This window comes from Hemitrygon akajei, chromosome 4 (assembly GCF_048418815.1).
Source record: "Hemitrygon akajei chromosome 4, sHemAka1.3, whole genome shotgun sequence".
Lineage (NCBI taxonomy): Eukaryota > Metazoa > Chordata > Chondrichthyes > Myliobatiformes > Dasyatidae > Hemitrygon > Hemitrygon akajei.
The window spans coordinates 171,181,671-171,201,523 of NC_133127.1; the positions used below are offsets into that span (position 1 = coordinate 171,181,671).

At 43.3% G+C, this 19,853-nt stretch overlaps 1 protein-coding gene across 3 annotated transcripts in view; it reads left to right on the plus strand.

Annotated features, from left to right (window-relative positions):
- The window catches only part of LOC140726945 (copper-transporting ATPase 2-like), a 113,820-nt gene extending 95,966 nt beyond the window's left edge, over nt 1–17,854 (plus strand). For all 3 annotated transcript variants that reach the window (XM_073043983.1, XM_073043982.1, XM_073043981.1), the window contains exons 18-21: nt 7,424–7,627; nt 7,748–7,865; nt 12,516–12,618; nt 17,211–17,854. In XM_073043983.1, coding sequence (XP_072900084.1) covers nt 7,424–7,627; nt 7,748–7,865; nt 12,516–12,618; nt 17,211–17,475 — 690 coding nt within the window. In that variant the 3' untranslated portion in view covers nt 17,476–17,854. The remainder of the gene's footprint in view (nt 1–7,423; nt 7,628–7,747; nt 7,866–12,515; nt 12,619–17,210) is intronic.
- Nucleotides 17,855–19,853: the final 1,999 nt, after the last annotated feature.

A 19,853-nucleotide genomic window follows, 5' to 3' on the forward strand; every position in this document is an offset into this window, starting at 1 on the left:
AAATCCCAGTTTTTGATTTCTGCACAAGAATTTTATCTTTCTTGTGCTACCTCTAAAAAGGTTTAGCACAAAACAGAATGGCTGAGGAAACTCAACGGGTCAGGCAACATCTGTGGGGACAAAGAGCTAGTCAACATTTTGGGTCATTTGGAGGGGAGGTAGCAGGTATAAAACTCTGAGAGGGTGGGGTGAGACAGTAGCTGCTAAGTCGAGCCAGGTGAAGAGGATGATGGTCAGAGGGACCTAGATGGTGGGGGATATATGGAGGGTAGACCAGGGAGAAGAAACCCAGGTGGACAGGTGTTGGGGTGATGTGCACAAGGAACTGTGACAGTTGAACAAAGGGAGCAAGAACAAGTGGCCCAGAAAGAATGTGAAAAGAACTCCGGGGACATGATTTAACTGAAATTGGAAGATTCAGTATTCATACCACTGGGCTGTAGGCTACTCACATGGAATACGAGGTATTCTTTTTCCAGCTTGGCCTCATCGCAGCAGTGGAGAAGGAAAAGGACAGACAGGTCTTTATGGGAAGGGAAGTTGAAGTGACATGCTACTTGTTTTCTCTCTTTCTCAATCTTTACTCAGTTTCTCTTTTCATAGATCTGCTTGAACCGAGTGTTCTCAGCATTCTCCGCTTTTTATTGCAGATTTTCAGCATCTGCAGTTCTTTGACTTTCTTCGATTTAAAAGCCCTTTCCAATTCTCAAAGCACCCCATCCTAGTATGCAGCCAAGAAATTAGCTTAACGATAAAGGTCTGTTGATATGTTGATTAGAATTGTCTCTGAGCACTAAAGAATAACCCGATGCATTGACTTCATCTTTTATCTAAAATACAAATGCAATAGGATAAAAAGGTTGAAAGGTTCATTTATTATCAAAGTATGTATGCACTATATAACTCTGAGATTTGTCCTCACCAAATAGCTACAAAGCAAAGAAAAGCAAGGAGGTCGTTCAACCCTCCCCGCACAAAAAAAATTACATTATGCAATGGGAACAAGAGCATCAGCTACCCCCCATGCAGAAAAACTAATTGGACAAACTGTTAGAGCATCAAACTCCAAATCCCCGTACAATGAAACACTTAAAGATCGCGCCAAATTTAGATTGTGCTATGGCAAAAAGAACATCAATTCCCCCCCCCCCCCCCCCACCAGTAAAACAGATCTGGCAAAATGTGAGAACAAACCGAAATTCTCCCCCCATCACACAATAAAACCTTACAGAAAGCACCAAATTTAAATTATTCAGTTGGAAACAAGAAACACCTGGCAAAAACACAGAATGTAAAAGATATAAACTTGAAAAGAATCCGGTCCAATCCATAAATTGCAGAACTCCAGTAACATCCTCCAGCAGTCTCAAGGGAGAGGGCAGAGGCAGAACAGCGAGGGAGTTAGGACGTTCTCACACAGACACCTTATCCAGCAGCATTGAGTAATAAGCTATCCCACTGTTAGAGCTGAGACTTACCAAGCTGGATCCAAAACCTGCTGATGCTGGAACTCCAAGCATTTTGTGTGTCTTGCCCTCTTCCACTAAACTGCCAACATGCCTGAGGTTGAGGAGGTTCCAGTTCAAGAGGCTGCAAGTAGGGACTGACGATGATAGATTTATCTTTAAGCAAGTCCAATTGAAATGTAGATAGCACAGAATAAAAGATGCAAGAGATTTCTGCAGATGCTGCAAATCTTAAGCAAGATGCATAAAGTGCTAGAGGAACTCAGCAATTCAGGCAGCATCTATGGAGGGAAACAAACAGTCAAGACTTTTCAGGCTGAGATGCATCATCAGGACAGCATCAGAATAAAGATGATTATAAACACGAAACCTCCCCTGCAGGTGTGGCCTGACCTGCTGAGTTCCTCCAGCATTTTGTGTGTCTTACTATAATTTACTTTTGCTTCTGATTTTTAATCACCGTTGTAAAGTTTCAAAGGCTGAGGGACAAACTGATAAAAGTACATTATATCAACTTATAGGAGGCATAGATATGGTAAGTCTTTTTTCATAGGGTGGAAATGTCAGACACTAGAGGTTATAAGGTGGGAGAGCAAAAGGTTAAAGGAGGTTTGCAAGGCATATCTTGTAGGACAGGTGTCTAGAATGCTTCGCACAGACGTCATGGGCCAAAGCCCTGTACCTGTGTCATACTATTGAATGCTCCATGCAAAAGCAAAAGGCAGGCAGTAGAAACAGGGAAGTCACCCAAAGAGCATATCCTATGCTCTTATCTATGTACTTATCTAGATAACTTTTAAATGTTGCTAATGTGCCCAATCACTATTACTGACCCCTCATTCCAAACGTGCACCACCCTTTGCATGAAAAAGATGCCTCTGACGTTCTTAAATCTGTTGCTCCTGATCATAAACCTGCAGAATGTAGAACATAGAACAGTACAGCACAGTACAGGCCCTTAGGCTCACAATGATTCGCTGAACTTTTAACCTGTGCCAAGATGAAGCTAACTTTCCCTCTCGCATAACTGTCCTTTTTTCCTTCATTCATGTGCCTAAATAATGTTCATGGGTTTTTTTTTAACCCTCTCCAATTTCAGTACATCTGTTCTAAACTAAAGGGCCCAAAACTGCTCACAATACTCCAAGGGAGGCCTCTCCAGTGCTTTATAAAAACTCAACATTAAAGACTTGCTTTTATATTCTAGTCCTCTTGAAATGAATTCTAACATTGCATTTGCCTTCCTCACCACAGACTAAATCTGCAAATTATCCTTTAGGGAATCCTGCACAAGGACTCCCAAATCCCTTTGCGCCTCAGATTTTTGGATTTTCTCTCCATTAAAAAAATAGTCTACCTTTTTATTTCTTCTGCCAAAGTACCACTATGGTACCATCTGCCACTTCTCTGTTCATTCTCCTGATCTGTCTAAGTCCTTCTGTAGCCTATTTCCTCCAAACTACTTGCCCCTCCACCTATCTTTGTATTGTCTACAAAATTTGCAACAAATCCATCAATTCCACCAACCAAATCATTGACATATAACATAAATATAATCGGTCCCAACAGAGGCTCCTGTGGAACATCAGTAGTCACCAGCAGCCAACCAGAAAAGGCTCCCGTCATTCCCATTCTTTGCCTGCTGCCAATGAGCCGCTGCTTTATCCGAGCTAGAATCTTTCTTGTGATATCATGGGCTTGCAGCTTGTTAAGCAGCCTCATGTATGGCACCTTGTCAAAGGCCTTCTGGAAATCCAAGAACACAACACAACATCTCGTTTGTCTGTCCTGCTTTTTATTTCCTCAAAGAATTCCAACAGATTTGTCAGGCAAAACTTTCCCTTGAGTAAATTTTTCTGTCTATGGCCTATTTTATCATGTGCCTCCAAGTACCCCAAAGCCACATCCTTAGCAATCAACTCCAACATCTTCACAACCACTGAGGTCAGACTAACTGGCCTCTAATTTCCTGTCTTCTGCCTCTCTCCCTTCTTGAAGAGTGGAGTGACACTTGCAATTTTTCAGTCTTCCGGAACCATTCCGGAATCCAGTGATTCTTGAAAGATCATTACTAATGTCTCCACAATCCCTTCAACGATCACCTTCAGAATGCTGGAGTATACACCATCTGGTCCAGGTGACTTACCTTCAGACCTTTCAGTTTCACAAGAATTTTCTCCCTAGTAATGGTAACTTCATACACTCGATGGCCCCTGATACCTGGATCTTCCACCATATTGCTAGTGTCCTCCACAGCGAAGATTGAAGCAAAATACTTAGTTTGTCTGCCATTTTGTTGTCCCCCCATTACTACCTCTCCAGCATCGTTTTCTAGCGGTCTGATATCCACTCTTGCTTCTCTTTTACACTTTATGTATTTGAAGAAACTTCTCATATCCTCTTTAATATTATTGGCTAGCTTACTTTTGTATTCCATCTTTACCTTCTTAATGATTTTTTTAGTTGCTCCATGACTATGAGCTGTATGTTCCTACTTTTCTAGATTTGACCTCTGTCGAACAGTAATATTTCACACTGGGAGAACAAATAATTGCTGAACATACACAATGATTGGTAGGGCCCTAGAGCATATTGAGAAATAGAGGGACTCTGGTGTACAAATCCAAACATCCCTGAAAGGTGACAGCACAAGTAAGTTGATGAACATGGAAAAGAAATGTAAAATCTAATGCTTCCAGGCCTCTGTGATCTCTGCCTTAGAGACCAATGTCAGAACATCTTTCAAGAGGGTGAACCCTTGCAAGGTGTCAGGTCCTGATGGTATACCTGGTAGAGCTCTGAAAACCTACGCCAGTCAACTGGCAGGTGTGTTCAAGGACACCTTCAATCTCTCACTGCTGTAGTCAAAAGGGCTACAATCATACAGTGCCCAAGAAGAGCAGGGTGAGATGCCTTAATGGCTCTCTTTCAATTGCATTTGCTTCTACTGTGGTGAAGTGCTTTGAGAGCTGGTCATGGCCAATTCAGCTCCAGACTAATCAAGGACTTGGACCCACAGCAAATTGCCAATAACCACAAGAGGTTTATAGTGGATGCAATCTCTCTGGCTATACACTCATCTGGATCACCTAGACAATAGTAATACCTATGTCAGGCTACTGTTTATTGATTACAGTCAGCGTTCAACACAATTATATCCTCAGTTCAAATCAACAAGCTCCAAAACCTTGGCCTCTATACCTCCGTCTGCAACTGGATCCTTGACTTCCTCAATGGGAGAGCACAGACTGCGCGGATTGGAAATAACATTGCCACCTCTCTTGACAGTCAACACTGGTGCACATCAAAAATGCATGCTTAGCATGCTGCTCTACTCTCTCTACCCCACGACTGTCTGGCTAGGTATAGTTCAAACAGCATCTACAGATGGTGACGAGGAGGCGTACAGGAGCGAGTTAGATCAACTGGTTGAGTGGAGTCACAACAACCTTGTACTCAATGTTTGGAAGACCAAAGCATTGATTGTAGACTTCAGGAAGGGGAAGTCAAAGTTCTAAGTTGAAAGTACATTTATTATCAAAGTATGAATACATTATACAACCTTGAGATTCATCTCCTTACAGGCAGCCACAAAACAAAGATGCTGAAAGGGGATAGCTTCACTCAACTTCACTTGCCCCGTCACTGAAATGTTCTCACAACCTATGGACTCACTTTCAAGGTCTCTTCATCTCATGGTCTTGATATTTATTACTTATTTATTTATTATTATTATTATTTCTTCTTTATGCATTTGCAAAGTTTGTAGTCTTTGGCACACTAGTTGTATACCCAATTGGTGCTGTCTTTCATTTGGTTCTGTTATGGTTATTTGATTTATTGAGTATGCCTGCAAGAAAATATATACTTCAAATTTTTGAACCTTGAACTTTGAGAATGCCATCACCCCATAGCTCAGCTCAAAGCCTATTACCTCCAAGCAGGAATGCTACAAGTTATGTACCAAATGAAATCTAACTCAAACCAGGATCTATACAGTACAGGGTCGTGGCGTGCGTTATAAACAGAGGATGCAAATGCATAGTTCCTTGAAAGCAGAATCACAGGTTGATAGGGTGGTGAAGCAGTCAGGGCATTGAGTGTACAAGTTGGGAAGTTACGTTGCAGTTATACAAGATGATGGCAAGGGCTCACTTGTGGTATTATGAACAGTTTTGGTCACTCCATTATCGGAAGTATGTCATTAAACTAGAAAGAGTGCACAGGAGCACTTTACCAGGATGTTGCCTGGATTTGGGACGCTAAATTATAAGAAGTTGTATAGACTAGAACAGAGGAGATTAAGGGGTAACCTGATAGAGGTATATAAGATCATGAGTGACATACACCAGATGAAAACACATAGTTATTTTCCCAAGGAGGTGGTGCTTAAAGCAAGGCGGCATAGTACATTCAGTGCCACTTTATTAGGTGTACCTGTAGACCTGTACCTGTAGACCTGTACCTGTAGACAGGTGTACCTGTAGACCTTAAAGCAAGGCGGCATAGTACATTCAGTGCCACTTTATTAGGTGTACCTGTAGACCTGCTCGTTAATACAAATATCTGATCAGCCAGCAACCCAGTGCCTAAAAGCATCCAGACATGGTCAAGTGGTTCAGTTGATGTTCAAACCAAACATCAGAGTGGGGAAGAAATCTAAGTGACTTTGACTATGGAATGATTGTTGGTGCTAAACAGGGTGGTTTGAGTATCTTAGAAACTGCTGACCTCCTGGAGTTTTCATGAACAACAGTCTGTAGAGTTTACAGAGAATGGTGCAAAAAAACAAAAAAAAAGTCCTGTGAGTGGCAATTGTGTGGACAAAGTTGCCTTGTTAATGAGAGAGGTCAGAGGAGAATGGCCAGACTGGTTCAGGTTGACAGGAAGGTGATAGTAACTCAATAAACCACGAGTTATAACAGTGGGGTGCAGAAGAGCATCTCTGAGCACACACCACAACACAGCGAACCTTAAAGTGGAGGGGCTACAGCAGCAGAAGACCATGAACATTCCTGGATTGAATGGCTTGTCATACGCAGAGCGTTTAATGGTTCTGGGCCCGTATTCACTAGGATTCAGAAGAATAAGGGGTGGTGTCTTTAGCCAGAGAGTGGTGAATCTGTGGAATTTGTTGCCACAGAAAGCTGTGGAGGCCAAGTCTTTATGGATATTTAAAGCAGAGGTTGACAGATTTTTGATTGTTTAGAGCATGAAGGGATACAATGGAAAGGCAGGAGATCAGGGCTGAGAGGAAAATTGGATTAGCAATGATGAAATGGCAGAGAGACTCGAAGGAACAAATGGCCTAATTCTGCTCCTATACCTTATAGTCTTATGGTCTTATATACTACTGCCAAAAAGAAAAAAAAACAAATTTCATGACATACATGAGTGCTGATAAACCTGATTCTGATCTGGATCTGTTTTGTGGACTTTGAGTGGGAAGGCGGCAGGGAGCGGAGAATCATGGTTTGGGAAAAGGGAAGGGAGAGTTGAGGGAGTGGGATGCAACAGAGAGACATTCTGTATAGATCAATAAGCCTATTGTTTGCAATCAAATGACCTTGCCTGGTGTCTCAGGGCTGGTGCGTCTGCACCCATGCCATCCCTCACCCCTGGCGCACCTTCTCTGCCACCTGTCCAATACGCCTCCTGTGGCGCTCCACCCTCGTTATTCCCAATATTCTTTGCTCCTGCCAGATTTACAAACTTGTTTTCTGCTCCTTGTAGACAAAACAGTACTGTGCGAAAGTCTTAGGCACCCAAGATATATATATATATATATATATATATGCCTAAGAGACACTTGCACAGTACTGTAATTGTACATATTTGGAAAATCACAGACCTATTTACTGGGTTTAAGGACATGATTCACAAAATATAAAGAAACATTTTATTTATGGCTAAAAATGTATTTCTCTGTTCTTTACCTTTTTTTTTCATTCTTTAAGGTTGGCATCAAGAAAGTGTTTGCAGAAGTTCTTCCCTCACATAAAGTAGCCAAAATTCAGGAGCTTCAGGATCAGGGTAAAATAGTTGCAATGGTTGGAGATGGGGTGAATGATTCACCTGCCTTGGCTAAAGCTGATGTGGGAATCGCCATTGGAACAGGCACAGACGTGGCAATTGAAGCAGCGGATGTTGTACTTATTAGGGTGAGCAAATGTTCAATAAGCAGCATGCATATAATATTTGAATAGTTCTTTTATTTTCATTACCTTCTCTTTACTTCTTTTGTAATTTGTGGTGATACGCATCCTGTCTTTTGCCCCTAGAATGACCTCCTGGATGTTGTGGCGAGCATTGATTTATCAAAAAAGACAGTTAGTCGAATTAGAATAAATTTTATATTTGCCTTAATTTATAACCTGGTAGGAATTCCTATTGCTGCTGGTGAGTAGAGGTTCTTTTTTACATTTTACTTCTTTATTTTAATGATTTGTTCATTTTATAAGCAATTAATAACTTTGTACATTCAAAGGCTGCTCAAGCTATAAAGGGAAGGAAACTGGGATAGGAACCAGTGAGAAATTAACAGAGGATTGAAACCACATAGAACTGCAAAAATAATGTGCTGATGGCTTCAGTAGGAAAAGTTGATGAATTTGATAGCACTAATGGAAGGCTGGGAGTTGTATATCGAGAAGGTGGAACTGTATTGTAACGCAAACAATGTGGAAGAGCAAAAGGAAGCCCCTACGCTTCTTAGCTTCATGGGCCCAAGACTGTACAGTCTCTTAGGCAACTTAGTAACCTCTGCAAAACCATATGCAGTGCTGCATTTTATATAGTATCCTCTGCCATGAGTAAAAGACATTTTTGCATCTTTGGCAGGTGGGGAGAGGTTTTCAAAGATTGATTTGTCACAAGCCTATCTGCAAATGGAGATTGAGTAGTCAAGCAGGAAGTTCTTCACAATCAGCACTCACAAGAGACTATTCCAGTATAATCGTCTCATCTTTGGCGTTGCATCAGCTCCAGCAATTTGGCAAAGAGCAATGGACCAAATACTCCAAGATATCCCAGGAACACAATGTTACCTTGTTGACATCATTGTGTCTGGCAAAAATGATGAAGAGCACCTCCAGAACCTTGGTAAAGTACTTACCAGGCTGAATGAGTATAGTCTGCATGCAAAGAGAGAGAAATGTGAGTTTTTCAAGAATGAATTCTCATACTGTGAGCATGTCATAGACATGCATGGCTTACATAAGTCACAAGAGAAGATTGAAGTAGTGCTACAGGCACCCAAACTGGAAAATGTCTCACAACTCAGGTCATACTTGGGCCATGTAAACTACTACCACCAGTTTTCCCAAACATTGCATCCATTGAACGCACTACTACAGACAGGAGCAAAGTGGGAAAGATCAGAAAGATCTGAAAAAGTATTCAAGGAAACAAAGAGACTAATAACATCCGATGAACTGCTCACCCATTATGACTCATCCCCGCCCATCAGACTGGTGTGTGATGCATCCCCTTATGGCATTGGAACCATTTTATCACACATTATGAAAGATGGATCTGAATGCCCGATTGCATTTGCTTCAAGATCACTGACCAACGCAGAACGCATCTACACACAGATTGACTAAGAGACCCTTAGTCTAGTATGCAAAATAAAAAAACTTCCACCACTACCTCTACAGTCAAAGGTTTATGCTAGTGACAGATCACCAGCCCCTTGTGTCCATTTCCAATCCCAGGAAGAGAATTCCAGTGATGACCGCTACCCGGTTACAACATTGGGCACTATTCCTGGGAACCCACTCTTATGACATAGAGTTCAAGGGTACCAAACTCTTGGCAATGCTGATGGCTTTACACATCTTCTGTTCTTGGCAACCAAAGAAGAAAAGTCTTCATACTGTGATCCAACAGAAGTCTTCCACACCACATTGGTGGACCAGTTGCTGGCAACAAATTCCGAAATACAAAGGGAAACAAGGAATAACCCAACATTGTCAAAAGCCTATGAAATCACCACATAAGGATGGCCAGATCATGGTAACCCTATGATTCAAGAGTTCTCAGCGAGACGAGACCAACTGTCGGTATGTTAAAGAACACTGATGTCTGGATCTCGTGATGTAGTTCCCTCAAAACTGTGCACCAGAGTGTTAGAAAATCTGCACAAAGACACCTGTGTACAGTCAAGATGAAGAGTCTCACCCGCAGCTATGTGCGGAGGCTGGGAATAGATAAACAGATTGAAAGCTTGTCCAAAAGCTATTCGGGATGCCAAAAAGTTCAAAATGCACCCCCACAAGCACCATTACACCTGTGGAAGTGGTCATCATCACCGTGGCAAAAAGTACATATTGTCTTTGCTGGGCCATTCATGGACTCCATGTTCCTGATTGCGTGGATGCTCATTTGAAGTGGCTGGAGGTTAGACCAATGAAGGCAACCACCTCAGCAAATACTGCCTCCACTCTGAGGCCTATCTTCGCCAAAAATGGCCTACCCAAACAAATTGTGAGTGATCACAATGTATGTCAGAAGAATTCTGATTATTCATGAAGAAAAATAGTATGTTTATTTGAAATATGGGTTTGTGAAAGAGAAATGGAATGTTTTGTACATATACAGTTTTATGTTGCATTAATCTAAAGAAGATGAAGTGTAATGTATGAAACAATTTCTTTTAGAGCAATGCCCCCCCTTTAGTACTATGTAATGATCTGCTTTCTGCGCTGTGGTGAACTACATATATCTGTCTGGACACGCCCCCTGCTGACTGCTCCTGTGGCTCCTCCCACAGACCCCTGTATAAAGGTGATGGAGGTCTGAGCCCGGGCTCTTTGTCTCCAGGATGTAGTATGGTGGTCAATCACTGCTTGTTCCTTCTTCCAGTCAATAAAAGCCAATACCTCGCCTTTACGTTTCAGAGTGAGTTATTGATGGTGCATCATGCGCATGCAGTGTTGTCTATGCATGTGCGTTGCTCTCTCTCTCTCTCTCTTTCTCCCCTCAAAGTGAATACACCAGTTAAAGCCATCTTCCTTGTGCATGCTTGATGCACCATCAATAACTCACTCTGAGACGTAAAAGCGAGGTATCGGCTTTTATTGACTGGAAGAAGGAACAAGCAGTGAGTGACCACCATACTACATCCTGGAGACTGAGAGGCCGGGCTCAGACCTCCATCACCTTTATACAGGGGTCTGTGGGAGGAGCCACAGGAGCAGTCAGCGGGGGCGTGTCCAGACAGGTATATGTAGTTCACCACAGTGCTTTAATTGATATGTAAATGTACACGGACACAACAAGTAGAGTTGATTATCTTGTATGCAATACTCATGAGACGGAGAGTTATGCAGGATACACTGGATCCAGTACATAAGAAGTTTACATGATCAGTCCTATATAGTTCCACTATGAGAATGGATTTCTTCTAGGGATAGTTTTAATAAGGAGGCAAGAGTCTCTCTATGTTATAAAATTATGGGGAGAAAGAAATTAAAAACAAGACAGAATCTGTAGATGCTAGAAATCCAAGCAACACGTACAAAATGCTGGAAGAAACTCAGCAGGCCAGGCAGCACCTATGGAAAAGAGTACAGTCGACGTTTCAGGCTGAGACCCTTTGGCAGGACTGGAGAAAAAAAGATGAGAAGTAGATTTAAAAGGTGGGATGGGAAAGAGAAACACAACGTGATGGGTGAAACCGGGGTGGGGGGGGGAATGAAGTAAATAGCTGGGAAGTTGATTGTTGAAAGAGACAAAGGTCTGGAGAAGGGGCAGTCCGATAGATACATGGGGACAGAAGGCCATGCAAGAAAGAAGAGAGGGAGGAGCACCAGAGGGAGCTGTTGGGCAGACAAGGAAATAAGGTGAGAGAGGGAAAAGAGGATGTGGAATGGGGAAGTGGGGGGGCTTACTGGAAGTTTGAGAAATCGATGTTCATGCCATCAGGTTGGAAGCTACCCAGATGAAATACAAGGTGCTGTTTCTCCAACCTGAGTGTGGCCTCATTGCAACAGTAGAGGAGGCCCTGGATTGACATATCGGAATGGGAATGGGAAGTGGAATTTAAAGTGTGTTTGCATTATTGAAATATTGTAATTAATTCTATTAAGTGCTGTAAAACATATTTATCATTGCATTACAATGGTGTATGATGTTATTTCTTTTGTCACTTGTATAACAAACATGTTAAACATTCTGTCACATTTGCAATGTAAAGAATTAAATTATTTTGTTGAACTGCCACAGATGTTAACAGAGAGAATATAGAAACAATATATTGTGATATGCAACTCTCCCGGGGTGTCCAGGGAGGTGTATCACCTCTGGTGAAGGGGGCAGCTCACTTGCCTTTGGTCCCCACTGGATACTTAGCTCACACCTGTGGCTCCAAGTAGCTGTTTGCACGTGACCACAGCCAAGCCCCAGTACACTGCTTCGAAAGGTGGGCTAAACCACGTGAGGGTGGCCGGCAGCCTCATATCCCGGTGAGATAGGGACGTGCCTGTCCTAGCAGGCAAAGTCAGCTCCGGCGGGCTGGGCAGATGAGATCTACAGTGAGATCCAACAGCCAGGAAGGAGATACTGCAACGCTCCGTGGAGAGCTAAGGGCATGACAAGGAATAGAATATGGCATGGTCATTTACTGCAACCAAGGAAGACACCAGTTTGTGATACTTGTTTGTACCACTGGACCAGACTTCTGAGATCCATTGCTCCAGTGCAATGGCTTTTCCTCTTTTAAAAACTCTCCCGCATAGGTTTCCTGTCATGGATGCATGACCACCATTCGATATGCAAAACCTGTAAATAATTCTGTAACTAAATAAAATGGTGTCAAGATTATGATTTTTCACTTGCAGATAAATAAGCAATGTTTCCTATGTTGATGCCCAGTAAAGCTGCCTCTGGAATCCATGTTTGGTTTGAAGTCAGAGAGGAGCTCTTTCCTTCGATTTGTGTTGTTAACTGCTAGTATGCATATGGCTAGATTTCACTTCAATGTAAAATGGGGGTAACTTCCTTAATGATTCATTGTTTTATATTTCAAATATGCTGTGTGTTTTCCAGGTGTGTTTTTGCCTTTGGGCCTAGTTTTACAGCCATGGATGGGTTCTGCTGCAATGGCTGCTTCCTCTGTTTCTGTGGTGGTTTCTTCATTATTGTTAAAACTGTAAGTAGCATAACAATTTTACAATGTTCAGTCAGCTAGTAAGAAATAATATATGATGTTTCTCAAACAAATTGACAATTTAAAAAGGCTGAAAAATACTCTTTTTGCATTTTGAAAGATAATGATGAATTACAGGTTGTTGTGGATAACTGGGCTTCACCTTTAATTCAATAATAAATCATTATACATGGAATCGGAGGCTACAATTCTGAAGTGATCTTAATAAACGATGCAGAGAGCCTGTCTGTCACCATGAAGCACCTTCTGTCCTTCTATCCTTGTCCTTCGTGATCTCTCTCTGGATTTATGACACACCTGATCACATCATAGACTTTCATTATCCATTTGGCCCATCTAGTCCATTCTGAACCATTTAAACAGCCTACCCCCATTGACCTGCACCAGGACCATAGCCCTTCATACCTCTACCATCCATGTACCTATCCAAACTACTCTTAAACATTGAAATTGAGCTCGTTTGCACCACTTACGCTGGCAGCTTGTTCCACACTCTCACAACTCTTTGAGTGAAGAAGTTTCCCCTCATGTTCCCTTAAACTTTTCAACTTTTACCCTTAACCCATTTTAGTCTCACCCAACTTCAGGGGTAAAAGGCAGTTTGCATTTACCCTATCTTTTTCCCTCATAATTTTGTATACCTCTATCAAATTTCCCCTCAGTCTTCTACATTCTGAGGAATAAAGTACTAACTTATTTAATTTTTCCTTACAACTCAGGTCCTCCGGATCTGGCAACATCCTTGTAAATTTTCTCTGTCTTCTTTCAACCTTATAGTAGATAGATGACCAAAACTGCACACAATACTCCAAACTAGGCCTTACCAACATCGTATACAACATCAACGTAACATCCCATCTCCTGTACTCAGTACTTTGATTTATGAAGGCCAATGTGCCAAAAGCTTTCTTTACAACCTTGTCAACCTGTGACACCACTTTCAATGAATTTTGGACCAGTATTCTCGATCCCTTGTTCTGCAGCATTCTTCAGAGGGCTATGCGGTAGGGTAATTCCAGGCAGTTTCTAGAGTAGGTTACTTGGTCGACACAGCATTGTGGGCCAAAGGGCCTGTAATGTACTGTAGATTTCTATATTCTATGTTCTATGTTCAGTGCCCTACCATTCACTGTGTAAGACCTACCCTGGTTGATCTTATCAAAGTGCAACACCTCACAAACTTTGCAATCAAACTGAAATGTTTATTTATTTCAATGCAAGCAATAATGGACTGGCATTACTGAGTACAAAATAACTTTGTGGAAATAAGCTACAGTTGAATCATGCTGTGAGGATCCCTGCAGCATCTGTTGACCCTGTGATCTCTGTTTCGGAGGCCGAAGTCAGTCAAGAGGATGAACACTCTCAAGGCGGCAGGGCCCGATTGAGTACTTGGTAAGGCACTGAAAACCTGTGCCAACCAGCTGGTGCTCAAAGACATTTTCAATTTCTCACTACAGTCAGAAGTGCCCACCTGCTTCAAAAGGTCAACAATTATACCAGTGCCCAAGAAGAGCAGCTTGAGCTGCCTCAACGACTATCGTCCAGTAACACTCACACTTACAGTGAAGAAATGTTTTGAGAGGTTGGTCATAGCTAGAATTAACACCTGTCTCAGGAAGGACCTGGGTCCAGTGAAATTTGCCTTTTGCCACAATGGGTCTACAGCAGAAGTGATCTCAATGGCTCTCCACGTGGCCTTGGATCATCTGGACAATTCAAGTACCTCTGTCAGGATGCTGTTTATTGACTATAGCTCGGCATTTCAACCATCATTCCTACAGTTCTGATCGAAAGGCTACAGAACCTAGGCCTGTGTCCCTCCCTCTGCAACTGGATCCTCAACATCCTAATCAGAAGACCACAATCTGTGTGGACTGGAAATAACATTTCCACCTCACTGACAATCAGCACTGTCAAACCACAGGGATGTGTGCTTAGCCCACTGCTCTACTCTCTCTACACCCATGACTGTGTGGCTAGGCATAACTCAAAGAGCATCTATAACTGTTCTGGTGATACACCCTTTGTTGGCAGAATTACTGATGGTGACGAGAGGGCGTACAGGAGCAAGGTGTACCAGTTCGTTTAGTGGTGTTGCAGCAACAACCTTGCACTCAACATCAGCAAGACCAAAGAGCTGGTTGTGGACTTCAGAAAGGGTAAGATGAGGGAGTATACACAAGTCCTCATAGAGGGATCAGAAGTGGAGAGAGTGAGCAAATTCAAGTTCCTGGGTGTCAAACCTCTGAGGACCTAATCTGGGCGCAACACATTAATGCAACTATATAGGCAAGACAATGGCTAGGTTTCGTTAGGAGTTTGGGGAGATTTGGTTTGTCAACTAAAACACTCAAAAACTTCTACAGATGTACTGTAGCGAGCATTCTGACTAGAGCATCACTGCCTACTACTGGGGGGTGGAGCTAATGCTCAAGATCTTAGTAAGTTGCAGAAACATGTAAAAACTAGTCAGTTCATCATGGGTACTGGCCACTGTAATATCCAAGACATCTTCAAAGAGCGGTGACTTAGGAAGGTGGCGTCCATCATTACAGACCCCCACAACCCAGCACATGCCCTCTTCACACTGTTACCATCGGGAAAGAGGTACAGAAGCCTGAAGGCACACAGTCAGCGATTCAAGAACAGCTTCTTCCGCTCTGCCATCTGATTTATAAGTGGACATTGAACCCATGAACACTACTCACTACTTTTTGTAATTTCTGTTTTTTTGCACTATTTATTTTAACTATTTTATATATATATAAATAACTGCTCGTTAGGTCAGCGGCATTAGTGGAGGCAGAGGGATTACTGATGGTAGAGATGGACTCCGTCAGACTCCACATCTAGCATATCATTCTTCACCATTTCTGCCAGTATTTCTCCCTATATTTATCATCTATTTCATTGTACTGCTGCTGTAAAGTTAACAGATTTCACAACATGAGCCAAATGTTAAACCTGCTGATGTGAGGATGGATAGGTAATTTATGCAACACATCCGACTTTGAAATAATTAGGTTATTTGAAACTGTTAACAATAAAGTTTAAAAATGATCACCATTACAGTGACAGGCATTTTAGCCCTCAAGGTTAAAATATAGATGTATTCAGTGCTGTGAGCATGAGCAAAAATAGACTATTCTAAAGAGATTTGATGGATTTTCTGTCACATTGAGAAGATGAATTCTTTTTTTCCTTTTTTAAAATTGATTTCCTGGCATGCATCTCACATTTCATGTTCTTAAAACTTATACCATTGTGTTTAATGTGGGAGAAATCACAAATATAAATACAGTGGAACTGAGGGAAAATAAAACCTATGGATTATGTTTTGCTTATCACTATAAATATAAATTGATCAACTGAGCAAAACGCAAGCTGGTGGAGAAAATCAGAGGGTCAGCAGCATCTGCGGAAACAGAGGGATTGCTGATGTTCTGGGTCGAGACCCTGCATCAGGACTGGGAGTGGAGAGGAAAGATAATATACAGAGGTGATGGGTTTGGATGAGGTAGGAGCTGGCAGGTGGTAGGTGGACCACGTCAGGAAGGGGTGATGGGTACATGGAGGCACCTTGGGGAATAGGAGAGTGGAGGTAGAGACAGACTCCATCAGCCTCCACATCTAGTTTATCATTCTTCACCATTTCTGCCAGCAGCTATGCGATCCCACCACAGGACACACCTTCACCATGCATTTCTAAGACCAATTTGTAAATCCCTGGTTTGCTGGTCCCTCCCCTGGCACTTACCCCTGCAACTGTACGAGCTACAATATCTGTCCTAACGCTGCCTCCCTTGCCATCTTCCAGGGCTATTATCAGCACTACCAGAGAGGGAGAAATTCACATGCATCGTCTTCAATCTACTCTATAGTATTTGATGCTTGATGCAGCCTTCTCTACATCAGTGTGACCAGGTTTAGACTTACAGTTATTACATAAGTTGCAGGCTACTTCAACAAAATTTCCAGAATTTTATTTTTCGCTACATATTCCAGCATCTGCACTATTTTGTATCGCCAACAGATTTTTCTTCAATCAGATAAATGTTGATGTACATAATTGATTTTCAGTATTGAAAATAACCATAAGATATACGAGTAGAATTAGGCCATTCAGCTCATCGAGTCTGCTCTGCCATTCCATCATAACTGATTTATTATCCTCTCAACCCCATTCTCCTGCCTTCACCCTGTAACCTCTGACACCGTTACTAACCAGGTGCATATCAACCTCCGCTGTAAATATACCCAATGACTTGGCCTCCACAGCCTTCTGTAGCAGTGAATTCCACAGATTCAACACCTGCTGACCAAGGAATTTCCTCCTCACCTCTGTTCTAAAGGGGTATCCTGTATTCTGAAGTTATGCCCTCTAGTCCTAGATTCCCCCACTGTAGGAAACATTCCCTCCACATCCATTCTGTCTAGGCCTTTCAATATTTAATAGGTTTTGATTAGATACCCCTCTTATTCTTCTAAACTTCAGAAAATGCATTGAAAATGTACTTGATGATTAAAATGTAATATTGTCTTATTCACTGTCTTAATATTTTCAATTTTAGCTACAAGAAGCCAGATACAGAAAAACTTGAATCTCAAGCACAAGGCCACATGAAGCAGTTTACACCATCACAAATTAGTATTCATATAGGAATGGACAACAGGCGTCCAGACTCTCGGAGGCTCAGGGCCTGGGAACGATTAAGACGTGTCAGTCGATTATCATTAACATCTGATAAGCGATCAAATCAGAGTGTATCTGCTCATGAAGAAAATGAAGAATGGTCTTTGCTGGTTAGAGAACAAAATGAAGAGCATTCCATCTAAAGATTTATGAAGATTATGAACTGAAGAAATAAATCTACAAAACCCATAGTTCCATTCAGCCAGGACCTCATTAAAGGGTCAACTGTAGCTAAATTGCTCATCACATATACCTTTATTTGATGTTTTCCATGCATTTGTACCAAGCTGCTTTATTGACCATCATGTGCTTTAAACTAAATTGTGTAAGAACACTTTTTAAAGGTTTAAGTTTGTGAAAAAGACATTTTATACTTAGTTAATGCTAATTAGTCTTTTAAAGTCAGTAGTGCATAAAACCTCAACAAAGCCTAACAATTTTGTTACTTTAGACTTCACACCATGTACAATGCAATACTGAACAAACAGAATTCCATTAAACGTTAGCCAGTATAAATATCAATATCTTTAAAGATTACCCTCTATTTTATTTTTAAGACTCCTAAAAACAATGCTTATACCTGTGGTGAACTACATACACCTGTCTGGACACGCCCCCCCCCCCCCCCCCGCTGACTGCTCCTGTGGCTCCTCCCACAGACCCCTGTATAAAGGCGATTGGAGGCACTGCTCCTCCCTCAGTCTCCAGGATGTTGTGTGATGGTCTCTTGCTGCTGATAGTGCTCTCTTCCAGCTAATAAAAGCCTATCTCTCGCCTCACATCTCCAAGAGTTATTGACGGTGCATCAATTTTATTAGCTGGAATTTTAAAACATGGAGAGTATTTTACGTCCGGAAAAATTGGACATTGATCCGCAAGCCCCAAAAGCAGCTATTGCCTTTGAACTCTGGCTTGCATGCTTCCAATCGTACCTGGAAGAGATTCCCGTGACTGAGCCTGCTATCATGCACAAAATCCTCCTCTCCAAGGTCAGTCCGAGGGTATACTCGCTCATCAGAGACCTGCCGACCTATCAAGGGGCACTGGATGCCCTCAAAAGACAGTACCTGTGGCTGGTGAACATCGTCTACGCAAGACATCGTTTAGCGACGCGGCGGCAGCGGGCCGGAGAGTCGAGCGCTGAGTTTGTCCGGGCCCTACAAACACTCGTGTGGGCCTGCGACTGCAGAGGACTGATGGTGGAACAGCATGTGGAGCTCCTGGTACGAGACGCCTTCGTTACGGGGATCAGGTCAGTGTACGTGCGCCAGCGGCTGCTGGAAAACGCCGATCTTCCCTTACGCTCGGCGATCGAGCTGGCCGACACGCTGGAGGCCGAACTGCACAACGCTGACGCTGTCCAACCGCGTGATCTCCCACCGGCCCCGTGGACGCCGCAGACCCCACCACCCGGCCAATCGACCTCAGCTGCTGCCAGTTGCAAGTCCGCGCAGTGTTACTTCTGCGGACTCGAAAAGCAGCCCCGAAGACGCTGCCCGGCCCGAGAAGCTACCTGCTCCAGCTGCAGAAAGAAGGGCCATTTCGCCAAGGTCTGTAAGTCTAAACCACGAGCAGGGTCGAGCAGTGCCGCGTGCGAGGCATGAGGGTCGCCATCTTGGTTGCCGCCATCTTGCCTGCCCGCTTCGTGCGAGGCATGGGGGCGGCCATCTTTGTCGGCACCACCTCACCCCGCCTCCAACCCACGGGTGCTTACCGGGCACCAAGACGGCGATTCAACTCTGGCCTCCATAACCCTCAACCAAAGCGCCCCACACCAGCTTGCAAGGTCAATGATGGACATCCTGGTGGAGGGGCACAGGACTAGCTGCCTGTTTGATACGGGCAGCACTGAGAGTTTTATTGACCCGGACACGGTGCAACGCTGCGGACTCGTGACACGGCCGGTAAGCCAGAGGGTCACCATGGCTTCTGGGTCGCATTCCACAGACATCCGGGTGGGTTGTGTAGCGACATTGGTGGTGCAGGGCAAAGAATATCGGAACTTTGCGCTACTGGTCATGCCTCAACTGTGTGCGCCTGTGCTATTGGGGCTGGACTTCCAGAGCCACCTAAAAAGTGTGACAATGGTGTATGATGGGCCCCTCCCACCACTCACTGTCAGGAATCCTCAGTTTTGTGGGACTTCGTCATATACTGAGCACACACACACACCGACCAGCACATCCCACCCAGCACCATGCCAACAGCCGCGCTACTGACACCACTTGCAGCCTCTCCACCCTCAAGATCCCTCCCCCACCACTGTTTGCCAACCTGACCCCCCGACTGTAAACCTGTGGCAACTAAAAGCAGGGGGTACAGCGCGGGGGACAGGGCCTTCATTCAGTCGGAGGTGCAGCGGCTGCTCGGGGAGGGGATCATCGAGCCAAGCACAAGTCCTTGGAGGGCCCAGGTGGTCGTTGTTCGGACTGGGCAGAAAAATAGGATGGTCATGGACTATAGCCAGACCATCAATAGGTTCACACAGCTTGATGTGTACCCCCTACCCCGCATCGCGGAT